At 33.3% G+C, this 19,218-nt stretch overlaps 1 protein-coding gene across 1 annotated transcript in view; it reads right to left on the reverse strand.

The window, feature by feature from the left end:
• The window catches only part of PHGDH (phosphoglycerate dehydrogenase), a 155,159-nt gene that overhangs the window by 97,591 nt on the left and 38,350 nt on the right, over positions 1 to 19,218 (reverse strand). The window contains exon 4 of the mRNA XM_085871981.1: positions 1,771 to 1,825. Within this exon, the coding sequence (XP_085728107.1) occupies positions 1,771 to 1,825 (55 nt within the window). The remainder of the gene's footprint in view (positions 1 to 1,770; positions 1,826 to 19,218) is intronic.

Here is a 19,218-nt window from a genome sequence, read left to right on the forward strand (position 1 = left end):
CTTCCATAGCAGAGCTTGACAGCAACAGTGCACACGTTATAATGTTGATCTGATGAGTGAGCATTAATTTCCTCGTTCTCATCAATAAATAATTGAATTCCTTGTTCCTCAGGTCATCTACTCTCCACGTCAAAGCTAGCCAAAATCACTCACCAAGGAATCTCCCATCAGCAAAGTGATGAAATCGATAATTGTATCTTATCTCAGGTTCTGTTTCTAAATTAGGAGTTTATTTCCAAAAAAAAAACAAACACACTTTGGCATATTCACACAACTCGTACAACCCTTGACATGCTCTTACCACAGACGAAGCAATCAATGAATGCATTCCATTTTCCTATTTGTTGTGGATCCTCATGGAGAAAAATTGAGCAATATATTTATTAACTTCCAATTACAGAATGGTAAAAGGTACAGATAAAATACCTACAAGATAAAAGTATCTTATCCAGAAAACATATCAAACAAATTCTACAACATAAAAACATCTATATCTGTATAGTGTATATACTGGTTACAAAATCTATACATTAAATTGAACGATATTTAACCCCCGAACTTGTAAGAGACATTGCAAGGTGGATGATATCCCATGCAGATGAACAACAGGTGGTTGTGCAGAGAAATGCAAAGCCAAAGGTACATCAGGAGATTACGAGGGGTTAGTGGAGACACAAGTTGTAGGGGATTTAATTATTGACATAATCTGAGGCACGATCAAGGGGGTGGGGGTTAGGTTTGGGGTTATTGTTACAATTTGGGAGATGTCTCCCTTCTCAATCCTCCTTGCTTCTGTTTCATTTGTACTTTTTCACAACAAAATCCTTTCCATACTGTGCAGATGGAGTGTGTGCAATTATGGCAACTCAAAACAAACCAACTGTCTCTCCCCATTGCTGTCATGCAATTTACAGAATTTGTTTCAAACGTTTCATGAATTATCAGCCTCTCACCTTTCTGTACTTCAACTGCAGAAAGGTGAGGAACCACATTTCAAAGTTGGTCTCCAAATCCAGTTGCCGACTGGGCATCCTCCGCCCTGCAAAGTCCTCCCTTGGCACACCTGAACTCTTATCCACCTACAAGGCTTTCATCCACAACTTGATGGAGTCTGTCTGTCTGTCTGTCTGTCTGTCTGTCTGTCTGTCTGTCTGTCTGTCTGTCTGTCTGTCTGTCTGTCTGTCTGTCTCTCTCTCTCTCTCTCGGGCTGATGCCCCTGCCTCACACCTTGCTCAGCTTGAAACCATGGAAACCAAGACCTTCAAGATCATTGAACTCCTTGATGAAGCTGTCAATGGGCAGATCATTTATCATCACAGACAGGTTGGTGGTCTGTCTCCTTCCACCTCTTTTCTGGTCTTGCACCTTTTTCCCTCTCAATGCTTCGTCCTCCCCCGCCCCCACACACACACACAACATCCGCAGACGTCTCGAGAAAGCGCATGCAGTCCACCAGCAACCACCTTCTTGTCCACTCCCCTGCATTCTCCTGATACACTGACCCAAGTACCCGCATGCATTGTTTGTCCGTCTCTGTCAATTTTGTCCCTCGGCTCTGCTGTTAGTGTTTCCCCCCTCTCTTTCTGTTGTTCCTTTTGTTCCGTTACGTCCATTCTGTGTTCTAGTTCTTCCACGAGCCTCGACAATGTGTACAAAAAAAAAAATAACTCACACTTCATTTAATTACTTCAATTAAAAATAAATTACTGGTTGATTGGAGAAGTTTTTTTCTTTTTAACATAAAGCACATATTCATGATTAAAGCCTCACCTTTTTCCTTTCCCACTTCTCAGCTTTCAGAGAGGTGACGGCTTGTGGAATATTCCTAAATGGAAGAAGAACAGCGAAAGGATGTGCTTTAATGCTTCAGCTCATACACATTAGTGCACAATGTGTACAATTGTCCATGAGGAGGGAGGATCGAGAAGGGAAACGTGCTGTAATGGTTTAACCAGAGTGGGTGGTGAAGTAATGCCGAGAGCGTCCGTTCTGAGTCTGAGAGGTCGGCGGTTCGAAGGTTAGAACTCCGGCCAAGTTATAACAGGGTCATTCCATGTCAAATCATCAAAGAATCTGCCGTCATCTCTCAGATTTTTGTAAAACTTTGGGAACCAATTGGGACCCATGAAAAACGGCAAGAACTCAAATATTTTTGCTAACAGCCTCTTAATTAGTGAGATACAGACGAACGAACTTTGGACTAATTAGCATGACGTCGCAAATTCAAATGGCCATATCTCTAAAAGTATAACACCTAGAGAGCTGGTTTTGGTGTCATTTTAAAGGTATTTTCATGCCCAATGAATTTGTCTGGGCAACAATTTCCTACCTCCAACCACAAAAAGTTATCACAAAATATAAACTTCAATCGTGAATCCCCAAAAAATGTATCTTCAAATTTCCTCAAATTCATCCCAGAGGTACCTTATGATGTCAAGAAGCTTCCACATAAATTTTGTGATGGGCACTCCAATAGTTTCTGAGATATGAGCAATAATGTACATGTACGTATGGCATATAGGTTCGAAAATCAGCATTTGTAATGTATTATACAATCAATAAGTGAGTTCAAGTACACAGTGTTCACCCACCTGACTTAGGCTTTCAATTTCCTCTTCAATGCAGCAACAGCAGCACTTGTTTCTTCCCCTCAGGCCCAGTTGAAAATGAAAGTATATGATACTTAAATCAATTGATGGTCTTCCCTGTGTTCCCTGTCATGACTAGGTTAGAATGATTGTATAATACATTACAAATGCTGATTTTCGAACCTATATGCCATACGTACATGTACATTATTGCTCATATCTCAGAAACTATTGGAGTGCCCATCACAAAACTTATGTGGAAGCTTCTTGACATCATAAGGTACCTCTGGGATGAATTTGAGGAAATTTGAAGGATACATTTTTTGGGGATTCACGATTGAAGTTTATATTTTGTGATAACTTTTTGTGGTTGGAGGTAGGAAATTGTTGCCCAGACAAATTCATAGGGCATGAAAATACCTTTAAAATGACACCAAAACCAGCTCTCTAGGTGTTATACTTTTAGAGATATGGCCATTTGAATTCGCGACGTCGTGCTAATTAGTCCAAAGTTCGTTAGTCTGTATCTCACTAATTAAGAGGCTGTTAGCAAAAATATTTGAGTTCTTGCCGTTTTTCATGGGTCCCAATTGGTTCCCAAAGTTTTACAAAAATCTGAGAGATGATGGCAGATTCTTTGATGATTTGACATGGAATGACCCAACAAAGATTTTAAAAATGGTATGTGCTGCTTCCTTGCATTTAAAAAGGATATAGCATGGAGGACAAAAAACCCCCACAAGTTGGTCATTAGAGTGCAGGCTTTGATGGGCCTCATGACATCCTCCAGTGTTGAAGTTCCTCGTAAGGGTACTAATTATCATTATTATATACTGTATACAGCTATGGAAAAAAATTAAGAGAAGTAGGGTAAGAATACTGATTCTGGCTCACTTTTCCCCATGTAAATGAATGGGGGATTTTCAGCGATTTATATTTTTTTTCCCTAAAAATAAATCCCCTTTTTATCCCAAGGTATATTTATTTGTCTCCCCTTTTAACTTGGAGGTTGAACCTCATTGAATTGAACACCTGGGGGTTGAACAGCTCACTCATTGAACCTATAAAGATTTGTTCATTCTCAAATTCCTTCAATAGTTTAATTTTCTTTGCACAATAATCCCCATCTAAAATATTAACAAACAAAACATTTGAATCTTTATATTTTTTAAGATACCCCATTTGTGCCATTACGAAATGATAAACTTCTCTTAATGCTCTCATCTGGCCACCTCCTGAGCCACAGGTTATTTTTTGTTAAGCCCCGCCCACTTTTCTTTAAGCCCCGCCCACTTTTGTTAAGCCCCCGCCCACTTTCCACAAGGTATTCAATAACCCCCGCCCACTTTTCTTTAAGCCCCGCCCACTTTTGCTAAGCCCCGCCCACTTTTGCTAAGCTCCGCCCACTTTTCGTAAGGTATTTTTTCTAAGCCCCGCCCACTTTTGCTAAGCTCCGCCCACTTTTCATGAGGTATTTTTTTCTAAGCCACGCCCACTTTTCCTAAGCCCCGCCCACTTTTGCTAAGCTCCGCCCACTTTTCATAAGGTATTTTTCCTAAGCCACGCCCACTTTTCCTAAGCTCCGCCTACTTTTGCTAAGCCCCGCCCACTCTTACATCATTTCCAGTTCATCTCTGACTCACAAAGAAATCACTAGAAAATTACAGGATGTTATGGTTTTGAAAAATTTCCCAATGAAGGCTTGCCTAGGCTTGCCCAGGGAATTTCCAAAGGAAACCACACCCACCAGTCTTTCTCTATAAAAGCTTCAAACCCAGGCTCCATTTTAAACATTTGTTCTTGCTGGCAATGGTGTTCTGTGTGCTTGTCTCGAACTGTCTGTCTTCTATGGAACTAAACCTTCAAGTTGATGAACTGGATTCAAACCTCTTATCTATTGAGGTAAGATTTTTTATTTTCCTATTTTCAAACTTTGATTGAAGCATACTCATTTAATAATTAAATAACTTAATTAATACATTATTATTTTCTCTCACAGGAAATTGTGTCTGAAATACGAAATGAAAATACTGCTTTTGCTACAACTTGGGGGAAATTGTTGGCTTGGTTGAAGACCTTGAGTGGGATGACTTTGGTGTTCCTTGGAACTCTCTGTCTTCTATGGAACTAAACCTTCAAGTTGATGAACTGGATTCAAACCTCTTATCTATTGAGGTAAGATTTTTTATTTTCCTATTTTCAAACTTTGATTGAAGCATACTCATTTAATAATTAAATAACTTAATTAATACATTATTATTTTCTCTCACAGGAAATTGTGTCTGAAATACGAAATGAAAATACTGCTTTTGCTACAACTTGGGGCGAAATTGTTGGCTTGGTTGAAGACCTTATGAGCGACCAAGACCCACAGAACGAGTTCGTCCTTGATGACCCAACCAAAGAGTTATACCTTGGAGACCAGCAAAATCCTGAAAAAGAGTTTTACAGCAATAGTACTCATTGTGAGTTATCAAGACAATACCCACTGAACAAGTTATACCTTGATGAGCCAGAATACAAGTTTTACCTTGGAGACTCACAAATTTTGAAAAAATCAGTAAATGAGTTCTGCCTTGATGGTTTAAATAACTACCTTGGAGACTCAGGAAAAGGGTTTTGCCAAGATGGTTCTAAATATGGGACCTACCTTGGAGACTCACAAATTTTGAAAAATCAGTAAATGAGTTCTGCCTTGATGGTTTAAATAACTACCTTGGAGACTCAGGAAAAGGGTTCTGCCAAGATGGTTCTAAATATGGGGCCTACCTTGGAGACTCACAAATTTTGAAAAAATCAGTAAATGAGTTATCCTTAAGAGACTTTGTAAGTTGGTTTTACTTTGAATACTTGAAATGTGGGTTCTGGATTGATAACTCACAATGTGATACATATCTTGGAAACTCAACGGGAATGTGGTTATACCTTGAAGACTTGGAAAGTTGGGTTTATGTTGGACACTTGAAACTTTTTTGGGGGCTTTTATTTATTTATTTATTTATTTATTATTATTTTATTTATTTATATTTTGGAGACTTTTGGAGTTGCTATCACTCTTTGGGATCTAAACCTATCGATGTAGTTCTTTGTCGGATGGTGCTTGATGGGAGCAAGATCAAGAAAGTTCTGGGAAGAAAGTGCAGGCTTACTCCCCCTTTCTACGTCATCAAACCTGAAAGCCTTAAAAGACAGAATTGGAAGAAGAAAAAGACGTAAAAATATATATATATAGGTGGAAATCTCATTTTGAAAAAGACATTGTGTTGGGCGAGGATTGAGTTGGGGTTGAGATTTTGAATGTGAGGGTTGGGGTTGAGATTTTGAATGTGAGGGTTGGGACACACACACACATACACATCAACAAACAAAAGTTAAGCCTTGACTATTCAGTTGAGGATTCTGTGTTTGGGGTTCACAGATCTAAGAACGTCCCCCTTGACACACATTATATACTGTTATACACCTCGGACTTGGCCCTCGAGTGTCCACAACGGTGTATAGTAGGAGGGAGTGAAGCGCCAACCTATTGCTCCCATTGCACACACACACACAAACAAAAGTTAAGCCTTGACTATTCAGTTGAGGATTCTGTGTTTGAGGTTCACAGATCTAAGAACGTCCCCCTTGACACACATTATATACTGTTATACACCTCGGACTTGGCCCTCGAGTGTCCACAAAGGTGTATTATCTGCTTAGTTTTGTCTTTTGTAATTCCTGTGAATAAAATGAACCTAAAATCTCTTCCCCTTCCAAATCATATATTTTATAAGTCCAAGGAACTGTATCTATTACATCAACAATTTTAAAAAGTTCTTTCGTCCATCGTTCAGTAAAACCCTTTTCAAAATGAGATTTCCACCTATATATTCTTACGATATCACCAACTTTGAACTTAGGTTTTCTGACATTAATCTCTTTTTCATATTTTAATTTTGTAAATGTTTCTGATGGCTTCATATTCGTTGACGTGTGAATCGTGTCATTATACTTATCCACAATATCCTGAATAAAAGATAACCATTGTTGTGAACCGAGTTGTGTGAATTTTTTATATAGTCTCTCTTTTAAGGTACGATTAAAACGTTCAACAACAACTGCCTTCCCTTCATTAAAGGTACTGTATAATGTAATACTGTTATTTTTTAGAAAATTCATAAATGTCTTGTTATAAAACTCTCTACCCTCATCAGTCCACAATTTCTTAGGTTTTCTCTTACTTTTATTAAATATCTGTTGAAAAGCTAACATAAGAGTATTACCTGTTTTGTTTTTTAAAGGGACAACCCACGCATATCTACTCCTCAAATCAATAACGGTTAAAGCATACTTGTACCCCTTATCATTATTGAGTTCAATCAAATCAGCAGACCAGATATAATCAACTTCCTTGGAATAAACTTTCCTTCTCTGAAACTTTGTGAATATTGGTTTATGTAATTCATCAGCTAATTGCTCTTCAGTCTTAATGGCATCATTAGAGCCTATAAGTTTTTTGAATTTCCAAGTCCAAGTTTCAATTTAGCACTAATCATCTTCTTCACGATGAACCTATCAACTTTTTCTCTCAAGGTTGGATTTTGTATCAGAGACAAATTATATAACATTTCTCTATCGGCTTCATGCTTTTCTTCCAACGTTGTGGTATTCCCATAATCAATATCGTGTCTCATGCACACTTCATCAACTCTATTGATTGGTTTACTCCAGGATTTAGGATTGTCTGCCTCATCTAATCTTTTATCCAAGTTTGTGCCTGGACCACAGAAAGAATACCCTGGAAGATGTAATTCCCCTGGTATTCCAGTAGTTGTAAATTTACTTCCTGATAAAAACTTTTGTATATCTCCTCCGAGTTTGTGTTTGGAGATAAATTGATTTTTTTGAACCACACACCGAACATATACCTTTTTGTATAACCCTGTTATTTTTACTTTTAATATATGAAATATTTTTAGTATTAGTTTTCTTTTTACATTTGAGACAATAACTCATTTATTTATGAGAAAAATTTCTGCAGAGTGCAAAAACCTTTTTAGTTTCCAACATGCACATTTGAATCTTAATTTTTAAAACATAAAGAATCCTTAGAAATGCCTTCACTCTCTCCTCCATTTATTTAAGAAAAAACTTGAATTAAAATGAATAGCTTGACGATGCTAATAGTTTTGTTGAAAGTATTGCAAATAGACTTTTTAATTCTTTGTATTCCTCCCTGGTGAGATAAGTTAATTTCTTTAATACCTCTATTCTTTTTGAATCGCACTGGTTTCCATATTTTGATATTTATTCATTCTCTCTCTTTCCTGCCTCTCTCTCTTCTCTCTTTCCTCCTTCTCTCTCTCCTCCTCCTCCTTTTCCTCCTCTTCCCTCTCTTCTTCACCTCCTTCCTCATCCCTTACTATACTTGAATCGTTTACACCCCATAGAATATTATACATATATTCATCAGGATTTCTTGTTATTCCTGTATCCAAAATAATTTTTTTACAACAGGAAACCAATAAAATTTCTTTTGAATTTCTAAAAGAGCCTTACCTTTTCTTAACCTTATAATTTTTTCATTATTTAACATTCTAATTAAATCTAAAGTTGTTGGTTTATCAACATCAGCATAATGCCAATCTTTTATTGAAAATACCTCATTCTTATGTTGTAGAACATATTTATTAAAATACCGAATACCCTTTTCTTGAAGGTATGCTTGGACACAGAAATGATAATTTTCTTGAAGCCTTCTTGCTGTCATTTATGTATTAGAAATATATGTTAGAATAATATTATGGCACGAAACACCTCCCCATCTTCCCATAGTTAAATCATTTTGTATTTCCTTACTTATTATATATAATCCTGTTTTTTCTGTTTTCATGAGATAAACAAGGGCAAAACCATTATTATATTTACCCTTATTAAATTCTTTTATTTGTTGTTTACTAATCGTGGCTCCACAAAACTCATTCTCGATACCAAGTGGATAATATTCTTCCTTACGAGACTGATTTAATTGTTCCAGGTCTTCGAGGTTAATTTTAAATGACCAATTATACCCTAAATCATTCATATCATACCCCCATTGTTCTATTCTCATACAAACGATACGCCCTTCTTTATAAAAATTTATTTTAATTCGAACTGTGAATTCTGTATGACCTGGAGATAATATCAACACTTCTGTATCTTTAGAATACACAGCCGTTTTATTTAAGTATATATATTGTGATAAATCGCTTAATCTCACCAAGTCATTCGCGTCAGTCGGGCTTGGATAATTTTTTAATTTATAAGCATTTTTCATGTTAATATTTTTGTTTATATTATATTTATGTCGTTCAGCCTGTGCCTTTGTGTAATAATTTGATAAATCAATATCCAGTTCTTGAGATACACCAAAGATAGAACCATCTTTACCAACATAAGTCATTTATATTAGATTAAAAATAATATCATAAATTTTTTATTTTTGTTGAGTTGAAATAACACATATAGACATAATTGACCACAACACTTGGAATTTAATTCTTGGACTTGAAATGTTTGATAAACACCATTCTGTAAGAATTTTATGACTTCAACAGGTGGTGGAAGACCAAAACTATCAAAATAATATTTGTCTTGACTATTAAAAATACAAACCCAATGAGAACCGTTCCCATCATTATCTTCTAAGTTCATAATAATATTCTTTGTATGTTTCGACACATTTGTTAATTCATCTCTCATACAAATAACCACATTATGAATTTTTAATTTCTTACAATATTTGGCAAGTTGTAAATTTGATGTTGTATTCTTTCCAAATTCTTTCAACCACTCATCAATGCTCATTTATTTATTAGAAAGATATAATCCATTACCTCTTTTCGTTAATTTTACACCTGCTTGTGCTATAGAAGAAAGCATATCTCCAACTAACAATCTCGCTTTATCAGGCAGACCTTCAAGTTTTTCAGCAAAATCTACAATTACACCACTTCCACTAATTTGTTTCTCCAACTCTTTGTTATGTCTTTCCAATTCTTTTTGAGCCTGGAGTTGAGCCTTCCTTTCGTTGGCAGTTTTGACCGCTGTTGAAATACCACCCGTCAATGCTCCAACCGCACTTAAACCAGCAAATAAAGGAATTAGAAATGGGAGAAATCCTCCACTCGTCTCTCTTATTGAATATTTTTTCAACATTGGTTTTGTCATTTTAATTTTAAGTGAGCCAGTGTCATTCAAGATTTTAACCTGTTCTCTTGTGAGCAAAACATCAATTCTTACTGCTCCTTTTCTCTGAATTGTATTAACGTTAATCGTACAAGGCTTTTGATTTTGAACACAAGATGATAGTTTATGAAGATTGATTTGATTAACATATACCCCAGTTGGTACTTTGCCACTCATTTATTTAACAAAAATTATGTGAGACTAATCATCACACCATTATCTGTATTAATCTGCAATTCTGTTTCTTCCAAAAGCAAACAATATGTATCAACTTCTTCACTCTCTCCTCTTTCAATGTATAGGGAAGTATCCACTCGATTAGACTTTATAGTTTCTTTTTGAGCGCTCAGGTCAAACGTATAGATTGTATACAAACTTTTAAATGCTGTCATATCCAAAATAGGTTCTTTATTTCCATTACTTTCACACACCTTTTGGTAAGACTTGTATGCTTCAGCAAAATCATTTTTTCCCAATTAATTTCCAATCTATCTCGTGGATAAAATGTTCCATCTAGAGAAACGCGAAGTTGTTTCACCTTAGCATTATCACTCAATGCATTATTCTTATCAGTCGCAGTATCACCATCTGGCTTTTTAAAAATCATCCACAGATATCGTGGCTTTCCTTCCAGAACACCCAAATTCCACGTGTAAGTAGTTTGATTGAGTTTAACGTGTTGACATCTTCTTTTGAGGTATGATACACTGAGTGGTTTTTTTGAGTTAAGTCTTCGATTCAACATCTCTTCTGTTTTAAGATTAGGAGTATATTCACTGATATACCAACTCATCTCCTCAATTACAAATTTATTCTGTTCACCAAAAGCACTACCAACACCAAAAAGCAATCTATTTTCATTATCATTCCTTTGTAGTTGAAATCTAATTTTAAGACCATACAGAACTTTATCATAATCACAAAATCCAAATATACCTTTAAGAGGAACTGCCACAGTAAAACTATTTTCTGCTTTTGTATCATCATTATACATTCCTTTCCTTTGAATATATCCAGGGTCTGTGTTTGTTCCCGTTGACATATCAGGAATAAAACCTTCGACAGACCCCTTTCCCATTCTATCACTGAATGTATAGAGTGTAAATTTCATCATTTCAGATACAGCAGAGACATAATCAACCGCTTCAACTTCTTGTGTTCCAATATACAATCGCACACTATCAAACATTTTCCAGAAGAAATCATTTACAAGTGTAGCGTTTGTGTTATTCCCAGCCTTAGTGAATTTAAATTTACACAACAAGAAACTTTCGGAGAGATTCAAATAGGTTTGTTGATTATTTATTTCAAAACTTTTTGTACCATTTGTATTCCAGTCTGTTCCAGTTATTGCATTTACCTTGAAGTAATCTTCTTTTTTAGTGGAGTTTGAGATAATAATAGTATCATCCAAATCATAGATACTATCAATTGCTTCCATACTTGTATTTATTTAGGAAAAAAGATGTTAAAACTTTTGAAACCCTGATCCAAGTATTTGAATTATTTTCTGTCGTTCTTGGGGGGACAACTGAGTTTTACCTTTCTTAATTTCTTTTATTGCTTGTAATTTATGAGATTCTTTCTGAGCATCTTTTATACTCTTTACAGCACCTGCTACATTTCCCACAGCAGAAGCAGTTGAACCAATTAGGTCTTTATGTTTAAGAATAGTTGAACCAATACCCATGAGAGTATCAATTATCCCATCTCCTCTAAATTGATGTCCGACACCCCTTTGTCTCTTAGGTTTATAGTATCCTCTACCAAGATACATACCTTCACCCTTGTAGTACGGGGAAAGGAACATCCCATCCCCTGTAATTATTTTATATTTTCCCAACTCGTGCTTCCTCACAATAACCATCGTATTTATTTATTGAAAAACTTCACGTAGGTGAATTCTGATGGATATAACTTCTCCATTAAAAGAAATCACACGATTATCTTGGTCGGTTATCCTAAAATTTACTCTGTGTATGGTTTTTCCTGACACAGGTAGATAAACCAAATTTTTAGGCTCCATATTGAATTTATAACCAATTGGGGTTGAGTATGCGCTGAATGAAAATATTGTATTTGTTTTTAATCCATCATTATAAGCACCATCAATCAAATCACAGTGAATTAACACCGAATTTATTCCTGAGGATATTTGAATGACATTATCACTGTAAAACGTCCCATTAGTTTCAATCTTTTTTGAGGAGAAACCTAATAACTCTCTAAATGAATTATCAATTGTGAAATCAACCTTGTAGTTATTTTTAACTTTAATCGTTGATTTTGAAGTATGTTTTTGAATGTTTATAACAATATTTTTTGGTTCATCACCCTGTTCTTTCATAAGACGAGCAATTTCGGAAGATATTTGAGAAATCTCGTATGCTCCGGGTGAGACTGTTATCGTTTTGTATCCACTTCCCGGATTATAACTAAACTTGTCATTTTTCTCGGTTATATTAAATAAGGTATTATAAGTCTCCATGGACAATAAAGATGCCTCATATTCTTTTGTTGTGTCAAGTTGTAGTGGGTATGGGAATGAAGATGTGTGGTCGCTTGTTGTGAAATTAAAACTCAGGATTGTGCTTCTCATCTTATTTAATATGAGATAAAATGTCTTTATATTGAGATTTATTAATTATTTTCATGTTCATCAACTGGTCTAAAATGGCTGATGCTTCATTAAAACAATTGTTATTTCCAGCCTTCTTACTGCCGAACAACAATAACAGTCTATTAACTAATTGCGATGGGTCATTTGGAAGAAAACTAATACCTGAACCAAGGATACTTAAAGCCTGAATAATGTGTTTCTCCTTCTCATTCTTCCTACTTTTACCAGAAAGAATAACCTTATAATTTAGAGTGTTCAGCAAATCAATATATACTCTATCATCATTATTTTCCATATCCAATGGTTTATCAATATACTTTGATTCATCCCTCACAGTTGAACCTTGTCTTCCATCTTTTGTGAGAAGAAACATTAATCTCGGAGTTAGTTTAACAGGGGGTTGAGCAGAACTTAAGAACCTTAATTCATCATTAAATATCAATACCTTTTCTTGAACAAGATGAAATATTGCTGGTTGTTCTGTTGGAATGAGTCCTGCTTTGGTTTTTGAATCTGCTGAATATTCATTGTTTTGAACAGCATTCACAATATAATCAGGGGTTGATTAATCTCTTCCAGTTGTTGAAATAAACCTTCATCATGTTCTAATTCTCCAATATGCTCTAATTCTTCCTCCGTCATTTGACTGAAATCTTTTAACATTTGAAGCTTTCTAGGAGTATATTCTACTGTGGGAACTGTGGAAACATCTTTCATTTTTTCTTGGGAAGTTTTTAAAAGTGGTTTAAAAAATTTCTCTTGTTTTTTTTCAAATGCTTCTTCGCCCGTTAGTTTCTGTCTGCGTTTCTTCTTTATGTCTTCCTGTTGTTTTACAACTTTTGAAACCAACTCTTGATGTTCCTTAAATCTTCTTGCTCTTTCTTTTGTATCCATTTATTTATTGTAAAATATCATTTAATGAATTGTAAAGATCAACAGGGAAATTTTCCTTTTCTTCATCATTCAAGTAGATGTGTTCAAATAAATCCTTTTCTTTAAATATTTCATCAAATTCTTTATTAACATTAATGCGAGTTGTAATTTCTTCTTCACTAATCCTTGCATCTCTGCTTTTCATACGTTTGTGTTGAGTTTCTTCATCAACATCAAAACCGAATGATAAAATCTTCACTCCGCTCAGATATTTAATAATTTGTCTCGTTCCTTCTGGATTAGTTTCTAATATCCCAACACCACCAGATTTTAGTTTCTTTAACTCACTCTTACAATGTGAATATTTTGTTGTACCAAGAGAAACCTCCTCAAATATTTGTCCTTCATTCCTCAATCGTATATGTTCCTCCACTGAAATATAGTGATAATCTTCACCTTTTACTTCTCCAGGTCTTATTGCTCTAGTTGTTGTTGATACAATGCGTATCACGGGGTGTTTTTTAAGTAAATTTACAATATTCTCATTTGTACTACACAAGAACCTTGATTTATGAAAGTTTTTTCCAGAAGCAGATTTACCCACAAGATTTATAATAATAGTTGTCATTTATATATGTAATTGTTTATAAAACAAAAAATATATCCCTTAATATCTCATCTTGTTTCACAACAATATATTTATATTTTTCAGTCGTGTGCTTCATATAATCCTCAAATTTCTTTTTACTACATAATGTAGAACAATTATCTCTCCAAAAATTATTGATATCTATTGAATTTAACTTGAATAAAATAAAAGTATTAGCATTGTTTCTGATGGAACGACGAGGAAGTTGAAAGTACGATTGACTAAGATAAATACAATTACAAGAAGAATGTCTCCCTCTTGTGTAGTAGCTGTCCATTACGGTTTGGTTTCTCTCATTAACACAATCATCAAAGATAACGAGGTTCTTTTTTGATTTATCCAAATCTTGGGGAGACGGTATATCATCCGTATTATCACTAAGAATACAAGTTATAAGATTTGATTTCTTTTTACATCTCTGTGTATCACAAAATAGTTGAATTATATCTTCAATGTTATAATCATTTAGGTTTTTTGACGTTTAAATAAACCTATTATATCTTCTTTTTGAAGACCAGCATTAAAACCTTGTGAGAGTAGTTGATACTCTGGTTGAAAACTCGACTTTGTGAAAATTATTAAATTATCATAATCTAAAAAGTTGGGAGTGAGGAGCATTTTTAAAAGTAAGCAGGTTTTTCCACATCCACTTGAACCAACTATGAGACATCTTAATGAATTTGGGAGATTTTTATGGTTGTTAAATTTTATCTTATTTTCCCAAATAGGTAAAAAATCATTCATTTATATATTTGAAAAACAGGTTATTTAATTTATTATTAGCTTTTTTAGAAACTCTATATTTTATCCTAAGTTCAGGTTTAATTTCAAGATAATCCATTATTTTATTTATACAATATCTTGTGTTGATATTTCCCTGAAAATTACATCCATGAATAATATACAACAATCCTTTGAACATTTCTCTTATACGTTCAGTTTCTTCCCTTGTAAGGAAAGGTGTGTTATCATCCTCATACTTTACATTCATTTCTCTAATCAATCTTGTAAAGTAATTCATTTTTGGTGTAAATCTAAAAGAATTATTTTCCTTTTTATATTTTTTATTATCATTAATTAGAAGATAATCACAGAATATACATTGTTTATAGGCTTTTGACTCTGTGTTTAATCCCTGTCTTTCACACGCAGGACAATTCTCAAATTTGTCATATGGAGAATCAGGAAAGTCTAGCATATTTATAAAGTAAAACTTTACTTAAACTGAAATTCATCTATACTTTCAGTTGTATATTACCATCGATATCGATATACTTTTTTCATTATCAGATTCAACGACAACATTTTTTATATTAAAGGTAATTTTAAAATTATCATTAACTACTATTGAACGAAATGTCATTTCACCTGATATATTAACATCCTTTATTTCATCAAGATTTACATCTTTAAGGTTGTTGAAAAAAATACAAATTTCTCCTTGCATATTACAGATGGTCTTATCTTTTCTTTCTAAAGCTTCATCCATAAGGTTTTTGTTCTTTGATACTTTTTCTTGTTTCATTGCTTTTTCTAGTTTTGAATATATTACTAGAAGGAGAGGAGAAACTTTTGTTAGAGATACTTTAATTGATGTTCTACCAGGTATACTAAAAGCCCTTCCACTGAAGGAAATTGAAGAACTCATATTATTTACCATAATAGTTTTTATCCAATAGTTGTTATATTTATCTTTGTTCAATTTTACATCCTTGACATATTTCTCAGTATCTTTAACAGATGAAGAGATTGATTGAAACTTGTCTTTTGTGTCTTGAAACATTGTATTTATTAAGTGAAAAAGTTGGAGGATAAAATGTTTTTAAGCACAGATTCACCTATAAATTAAACAAAATTTTCATCAAGAAAATTTTAGTTTAAGCAAAGTTTTATTCTATAAATATGGTGAATACAACGTACTGCGATGTTTGTAATCACGAATATAAACATTATAGAAAACACCTCCAAACCAACAAACACACATTTAATCTATTTCATCAAATATCTCCTCTTGAGTTGGAAAGAAAACATTGTGATATCTGTTCAAAGGATGTTTTGAAGAGTAGTTATAATCAACATCTTCAATCACAAAAACACAAGAAAAATGAGTTTAAAGTAAAGGGAGACTATTATATTAAAAACACTGATGGGGCATTTAAAGGGCATATAAAAATAAGGATTTTTCAATTTGGAGAACCCGGTCCATCATCAATAGCTGAATCAATTGAAATAGTGAAACCCGATGTTGAAAAATTTATTAAAAAGACATTAAAAGAAATAAAAACTTTAAAGTTTTATATGGGAGTGAAAATGAATATGAAAAGACAAGATGAAGAACAAACTCCTTATATGAGAACAGATCTTCATTTTATAACATCATTTCAAGATTTTTTGAATAGTGGGGTTTATGAAGAACTATCAAGACAAGAGGAGGATGTTGATAATACAGTGGTAGGAAGTGGATTCAATATTAAAAAAATCATCTTTTTAGATATACACATTCTAAAATCAAACCCTCTTAAAGCTTCTTCTTATATTGAATTACCAAAAGAAATAAAACTAAAGAAGGCAGTTGTTAATATTAAGAACAATGATAATAAATGTTTTCTCTGGTCTGTTCTTGCTCACTTACATCCATCAAAATGTAATTCAGAAAGAGTAAAACAATATATGAAATATGAGAATACCTTGGACATTAAAGATTTTAAATTCCCAATGCCATTAACAGATATTCCTAAATTTGAGAAAAAGAATAATCTTTCTATTAATGTATATGGATTAACGGATACAAACAAAGTTCAAATATTAAAAATTTCAAACAACTATAAAAATGAAGAAACACACATTGACCTTTTATATTTTAGTGTTGGAAAGAATTCACATTACACATACATCAATAATTTATCAAGATTAATCTCTTCTCAGGTATTCAGAACAGCAAACAAAATATATCCTTGTAAGCGATGTCTTAATTCATTTCATACAAAAGAACGATTAGAACAACATTCAAAATATTGTAGTAATCATAAATCAGCTGTAATTACAATGCCTAAACCTGGTGAAAAGATTTATTTTGAAGATTATAATAAATCTATCATGCACCCATTTGTGATATACGCTGATTTTGAATGTATCCTTAAAAAGATAAATACTGCTTCTCCTAATCCAAAAGAACCATATACAAATAAATATCAAAAACATATTCCTTGTGGTTTCTGTTATTATATCAAATCATCTGTTGGAGAAAAGTATAACAAACTTGAACATTATCGTGGAAAAAATGCTTCACAAGAGTTTGTAAAACGATTAGAAAAGGATTGTATAAGATTCACTAAATTAATGAAAGAAACAAATGAACCGATGAAATTAACCAAAGAAGAAAAATTAGAATTTAGAATGAACAATATCTGTCATATTTGTGAGGGGGAAATTAAGGAGTCTAAAGTTAGAGACCATTGTCATCTTACTGGTAAATATAGAGGTCCCGCTCATTCCTGTTGTAATCTTAATTATAAATTACCTTCTTTTATTCCAGTCTTTCTTCACAACAGCGCCAACTATGATACACATCTATTTATAAATGAACTTTCAAAAACACCAGGGAATATTTCTGCTATAACAAACACAAGTCAAAAGTATATTTCATTTTCAAAAATGATATTCACAAAACCTATAACTCGTATTAGGTTTTTAGATTCTTACAAGTTTATGGGAACACCACTAGCCTACCTCGCATCAAATCTAAGCTCCACGGACTCTTTTCCAAATCTTAATTCATTCTTTCCAAAAGAGGAAATTCTCACTAAAGAGGAAATTCAGATTAAAGAGAGAATTCAAAGTAAAGAGGAAATTCTAACTGAAGATGAAATTCTAATTATAAAGAAAATTCGAACTAAAGAGGAAATTCAGATTAAAGATGAAATTCTGATTAAAGAAGGAATTCTTACGAGAGAGGAAATTCAAACAAGGAATGAAATTCAAAGTAAAGAGAAAATTCTTACAAGTAAGGGAATTTATCCTTATGATTATATGGATTCATTTATGAGATTTAAAGAAACACAACTTCCTTCAAAAGAAAGTTTCTATAATAACCTTTATGAAGAAGAGATAAGTGATAAGGAATATAAACACGCACAAGAAATATGGAAAATATTTAAGATAAAGAACCTTGGAGAATATCATGATTTATATCTAAAAACAGATGTTTTATTGTTAGCTGATGTGTTTGAGGCTTTTAGAACACTCTGTCATAATAAAAATTGTTATGGATTAGACCCTGCCCACTATTTCACAGCTCCTGGTTTAGCTTGGAGTGCAATGTTGAAAATGACAAAACAAGATATAGATTTAATCAGTGATGTTGATATGCTTTTGATGATTGAGAAGTCCAAGAGAGGTGGAATATCACAAGTATGTTCAAAAAGATATGCTAAAGCAAATAATAAATATCTTCCAAATTATAATAGTGAAAAAGATAGTAATTATTTGATGTATTTTGATGCTAATAATTTGTATGGATGGGCAATGTCTCAATCTCTGCCTTATGGTAAATTAGAGTGGGTGGAAGAAAAGGATTATGAAAAGGCTTTGATGAATATTGTTATTTCTTCTCAAGAGGAATTGAATGACGAAGAAGAAGGTTATTATTTTGAAGTTGATTTGAGGTACCCGAGTGATCTTCATAATAAGCATAAAGATCTTCCTTTTGCATGTGAGAAAGAAACTCCAAAGAAAGAATGGTTAAGTGATTATCATAAAAGTTTTAATATTAAAGGTAAATCAACAGAAAAGTTATTAACAACATTCTATGATAAAGAGGGATATGTTTTGCATCAGAGAAGCTTAAAACAGTTTTTGAGAGAAGGATTGAGAGTAGCTAAAATTCATAGAGTTTTAAAATTTAAACAAAGTCCTTGGGTGAAAAAGTATATTCAATTCAATACAGATATGAGAGCAAATACAAAAGTAAAATTTGAAGGGGACTTTTATAAATTAATGAATAATGCTGTATTTGGAAAGACTATGGAAAATGTTAGAAACAGACAAAACATTAGATTCGCAACATCTTGGAAAGAAGCTTCGAGATTGATAAATAAACCAAGTTTTGAGAGAGAAGAGGTTTTTTCAGAGAACTTTTCTGCAATTCATATGAAAAAGGAAAGTATTGTAATGGATAAACCAATTTATATTGGAACAGCAGTTCTTGATTTATCAAAGATATTGATGTATGATTATTTGTACAATGACTTAAAGAAAGAGTATGGTGAAAATGTTTCATT

This window comes from Eptatretus burgeri, chromosome 3 (assembly GCF_056783735.1).
Source record: "Eptatretus burgeri isolate ZD-2024b chromosome 3, Ebu_testis_v1, whole genome shotgun sequence".
Classification (NCBI taxonomy): Eukaryota; Metazoa; Chordata; class Myxini; order Myxiniformes; family Myxinidae; genus Eptatretus; species Eptatretus burgeri.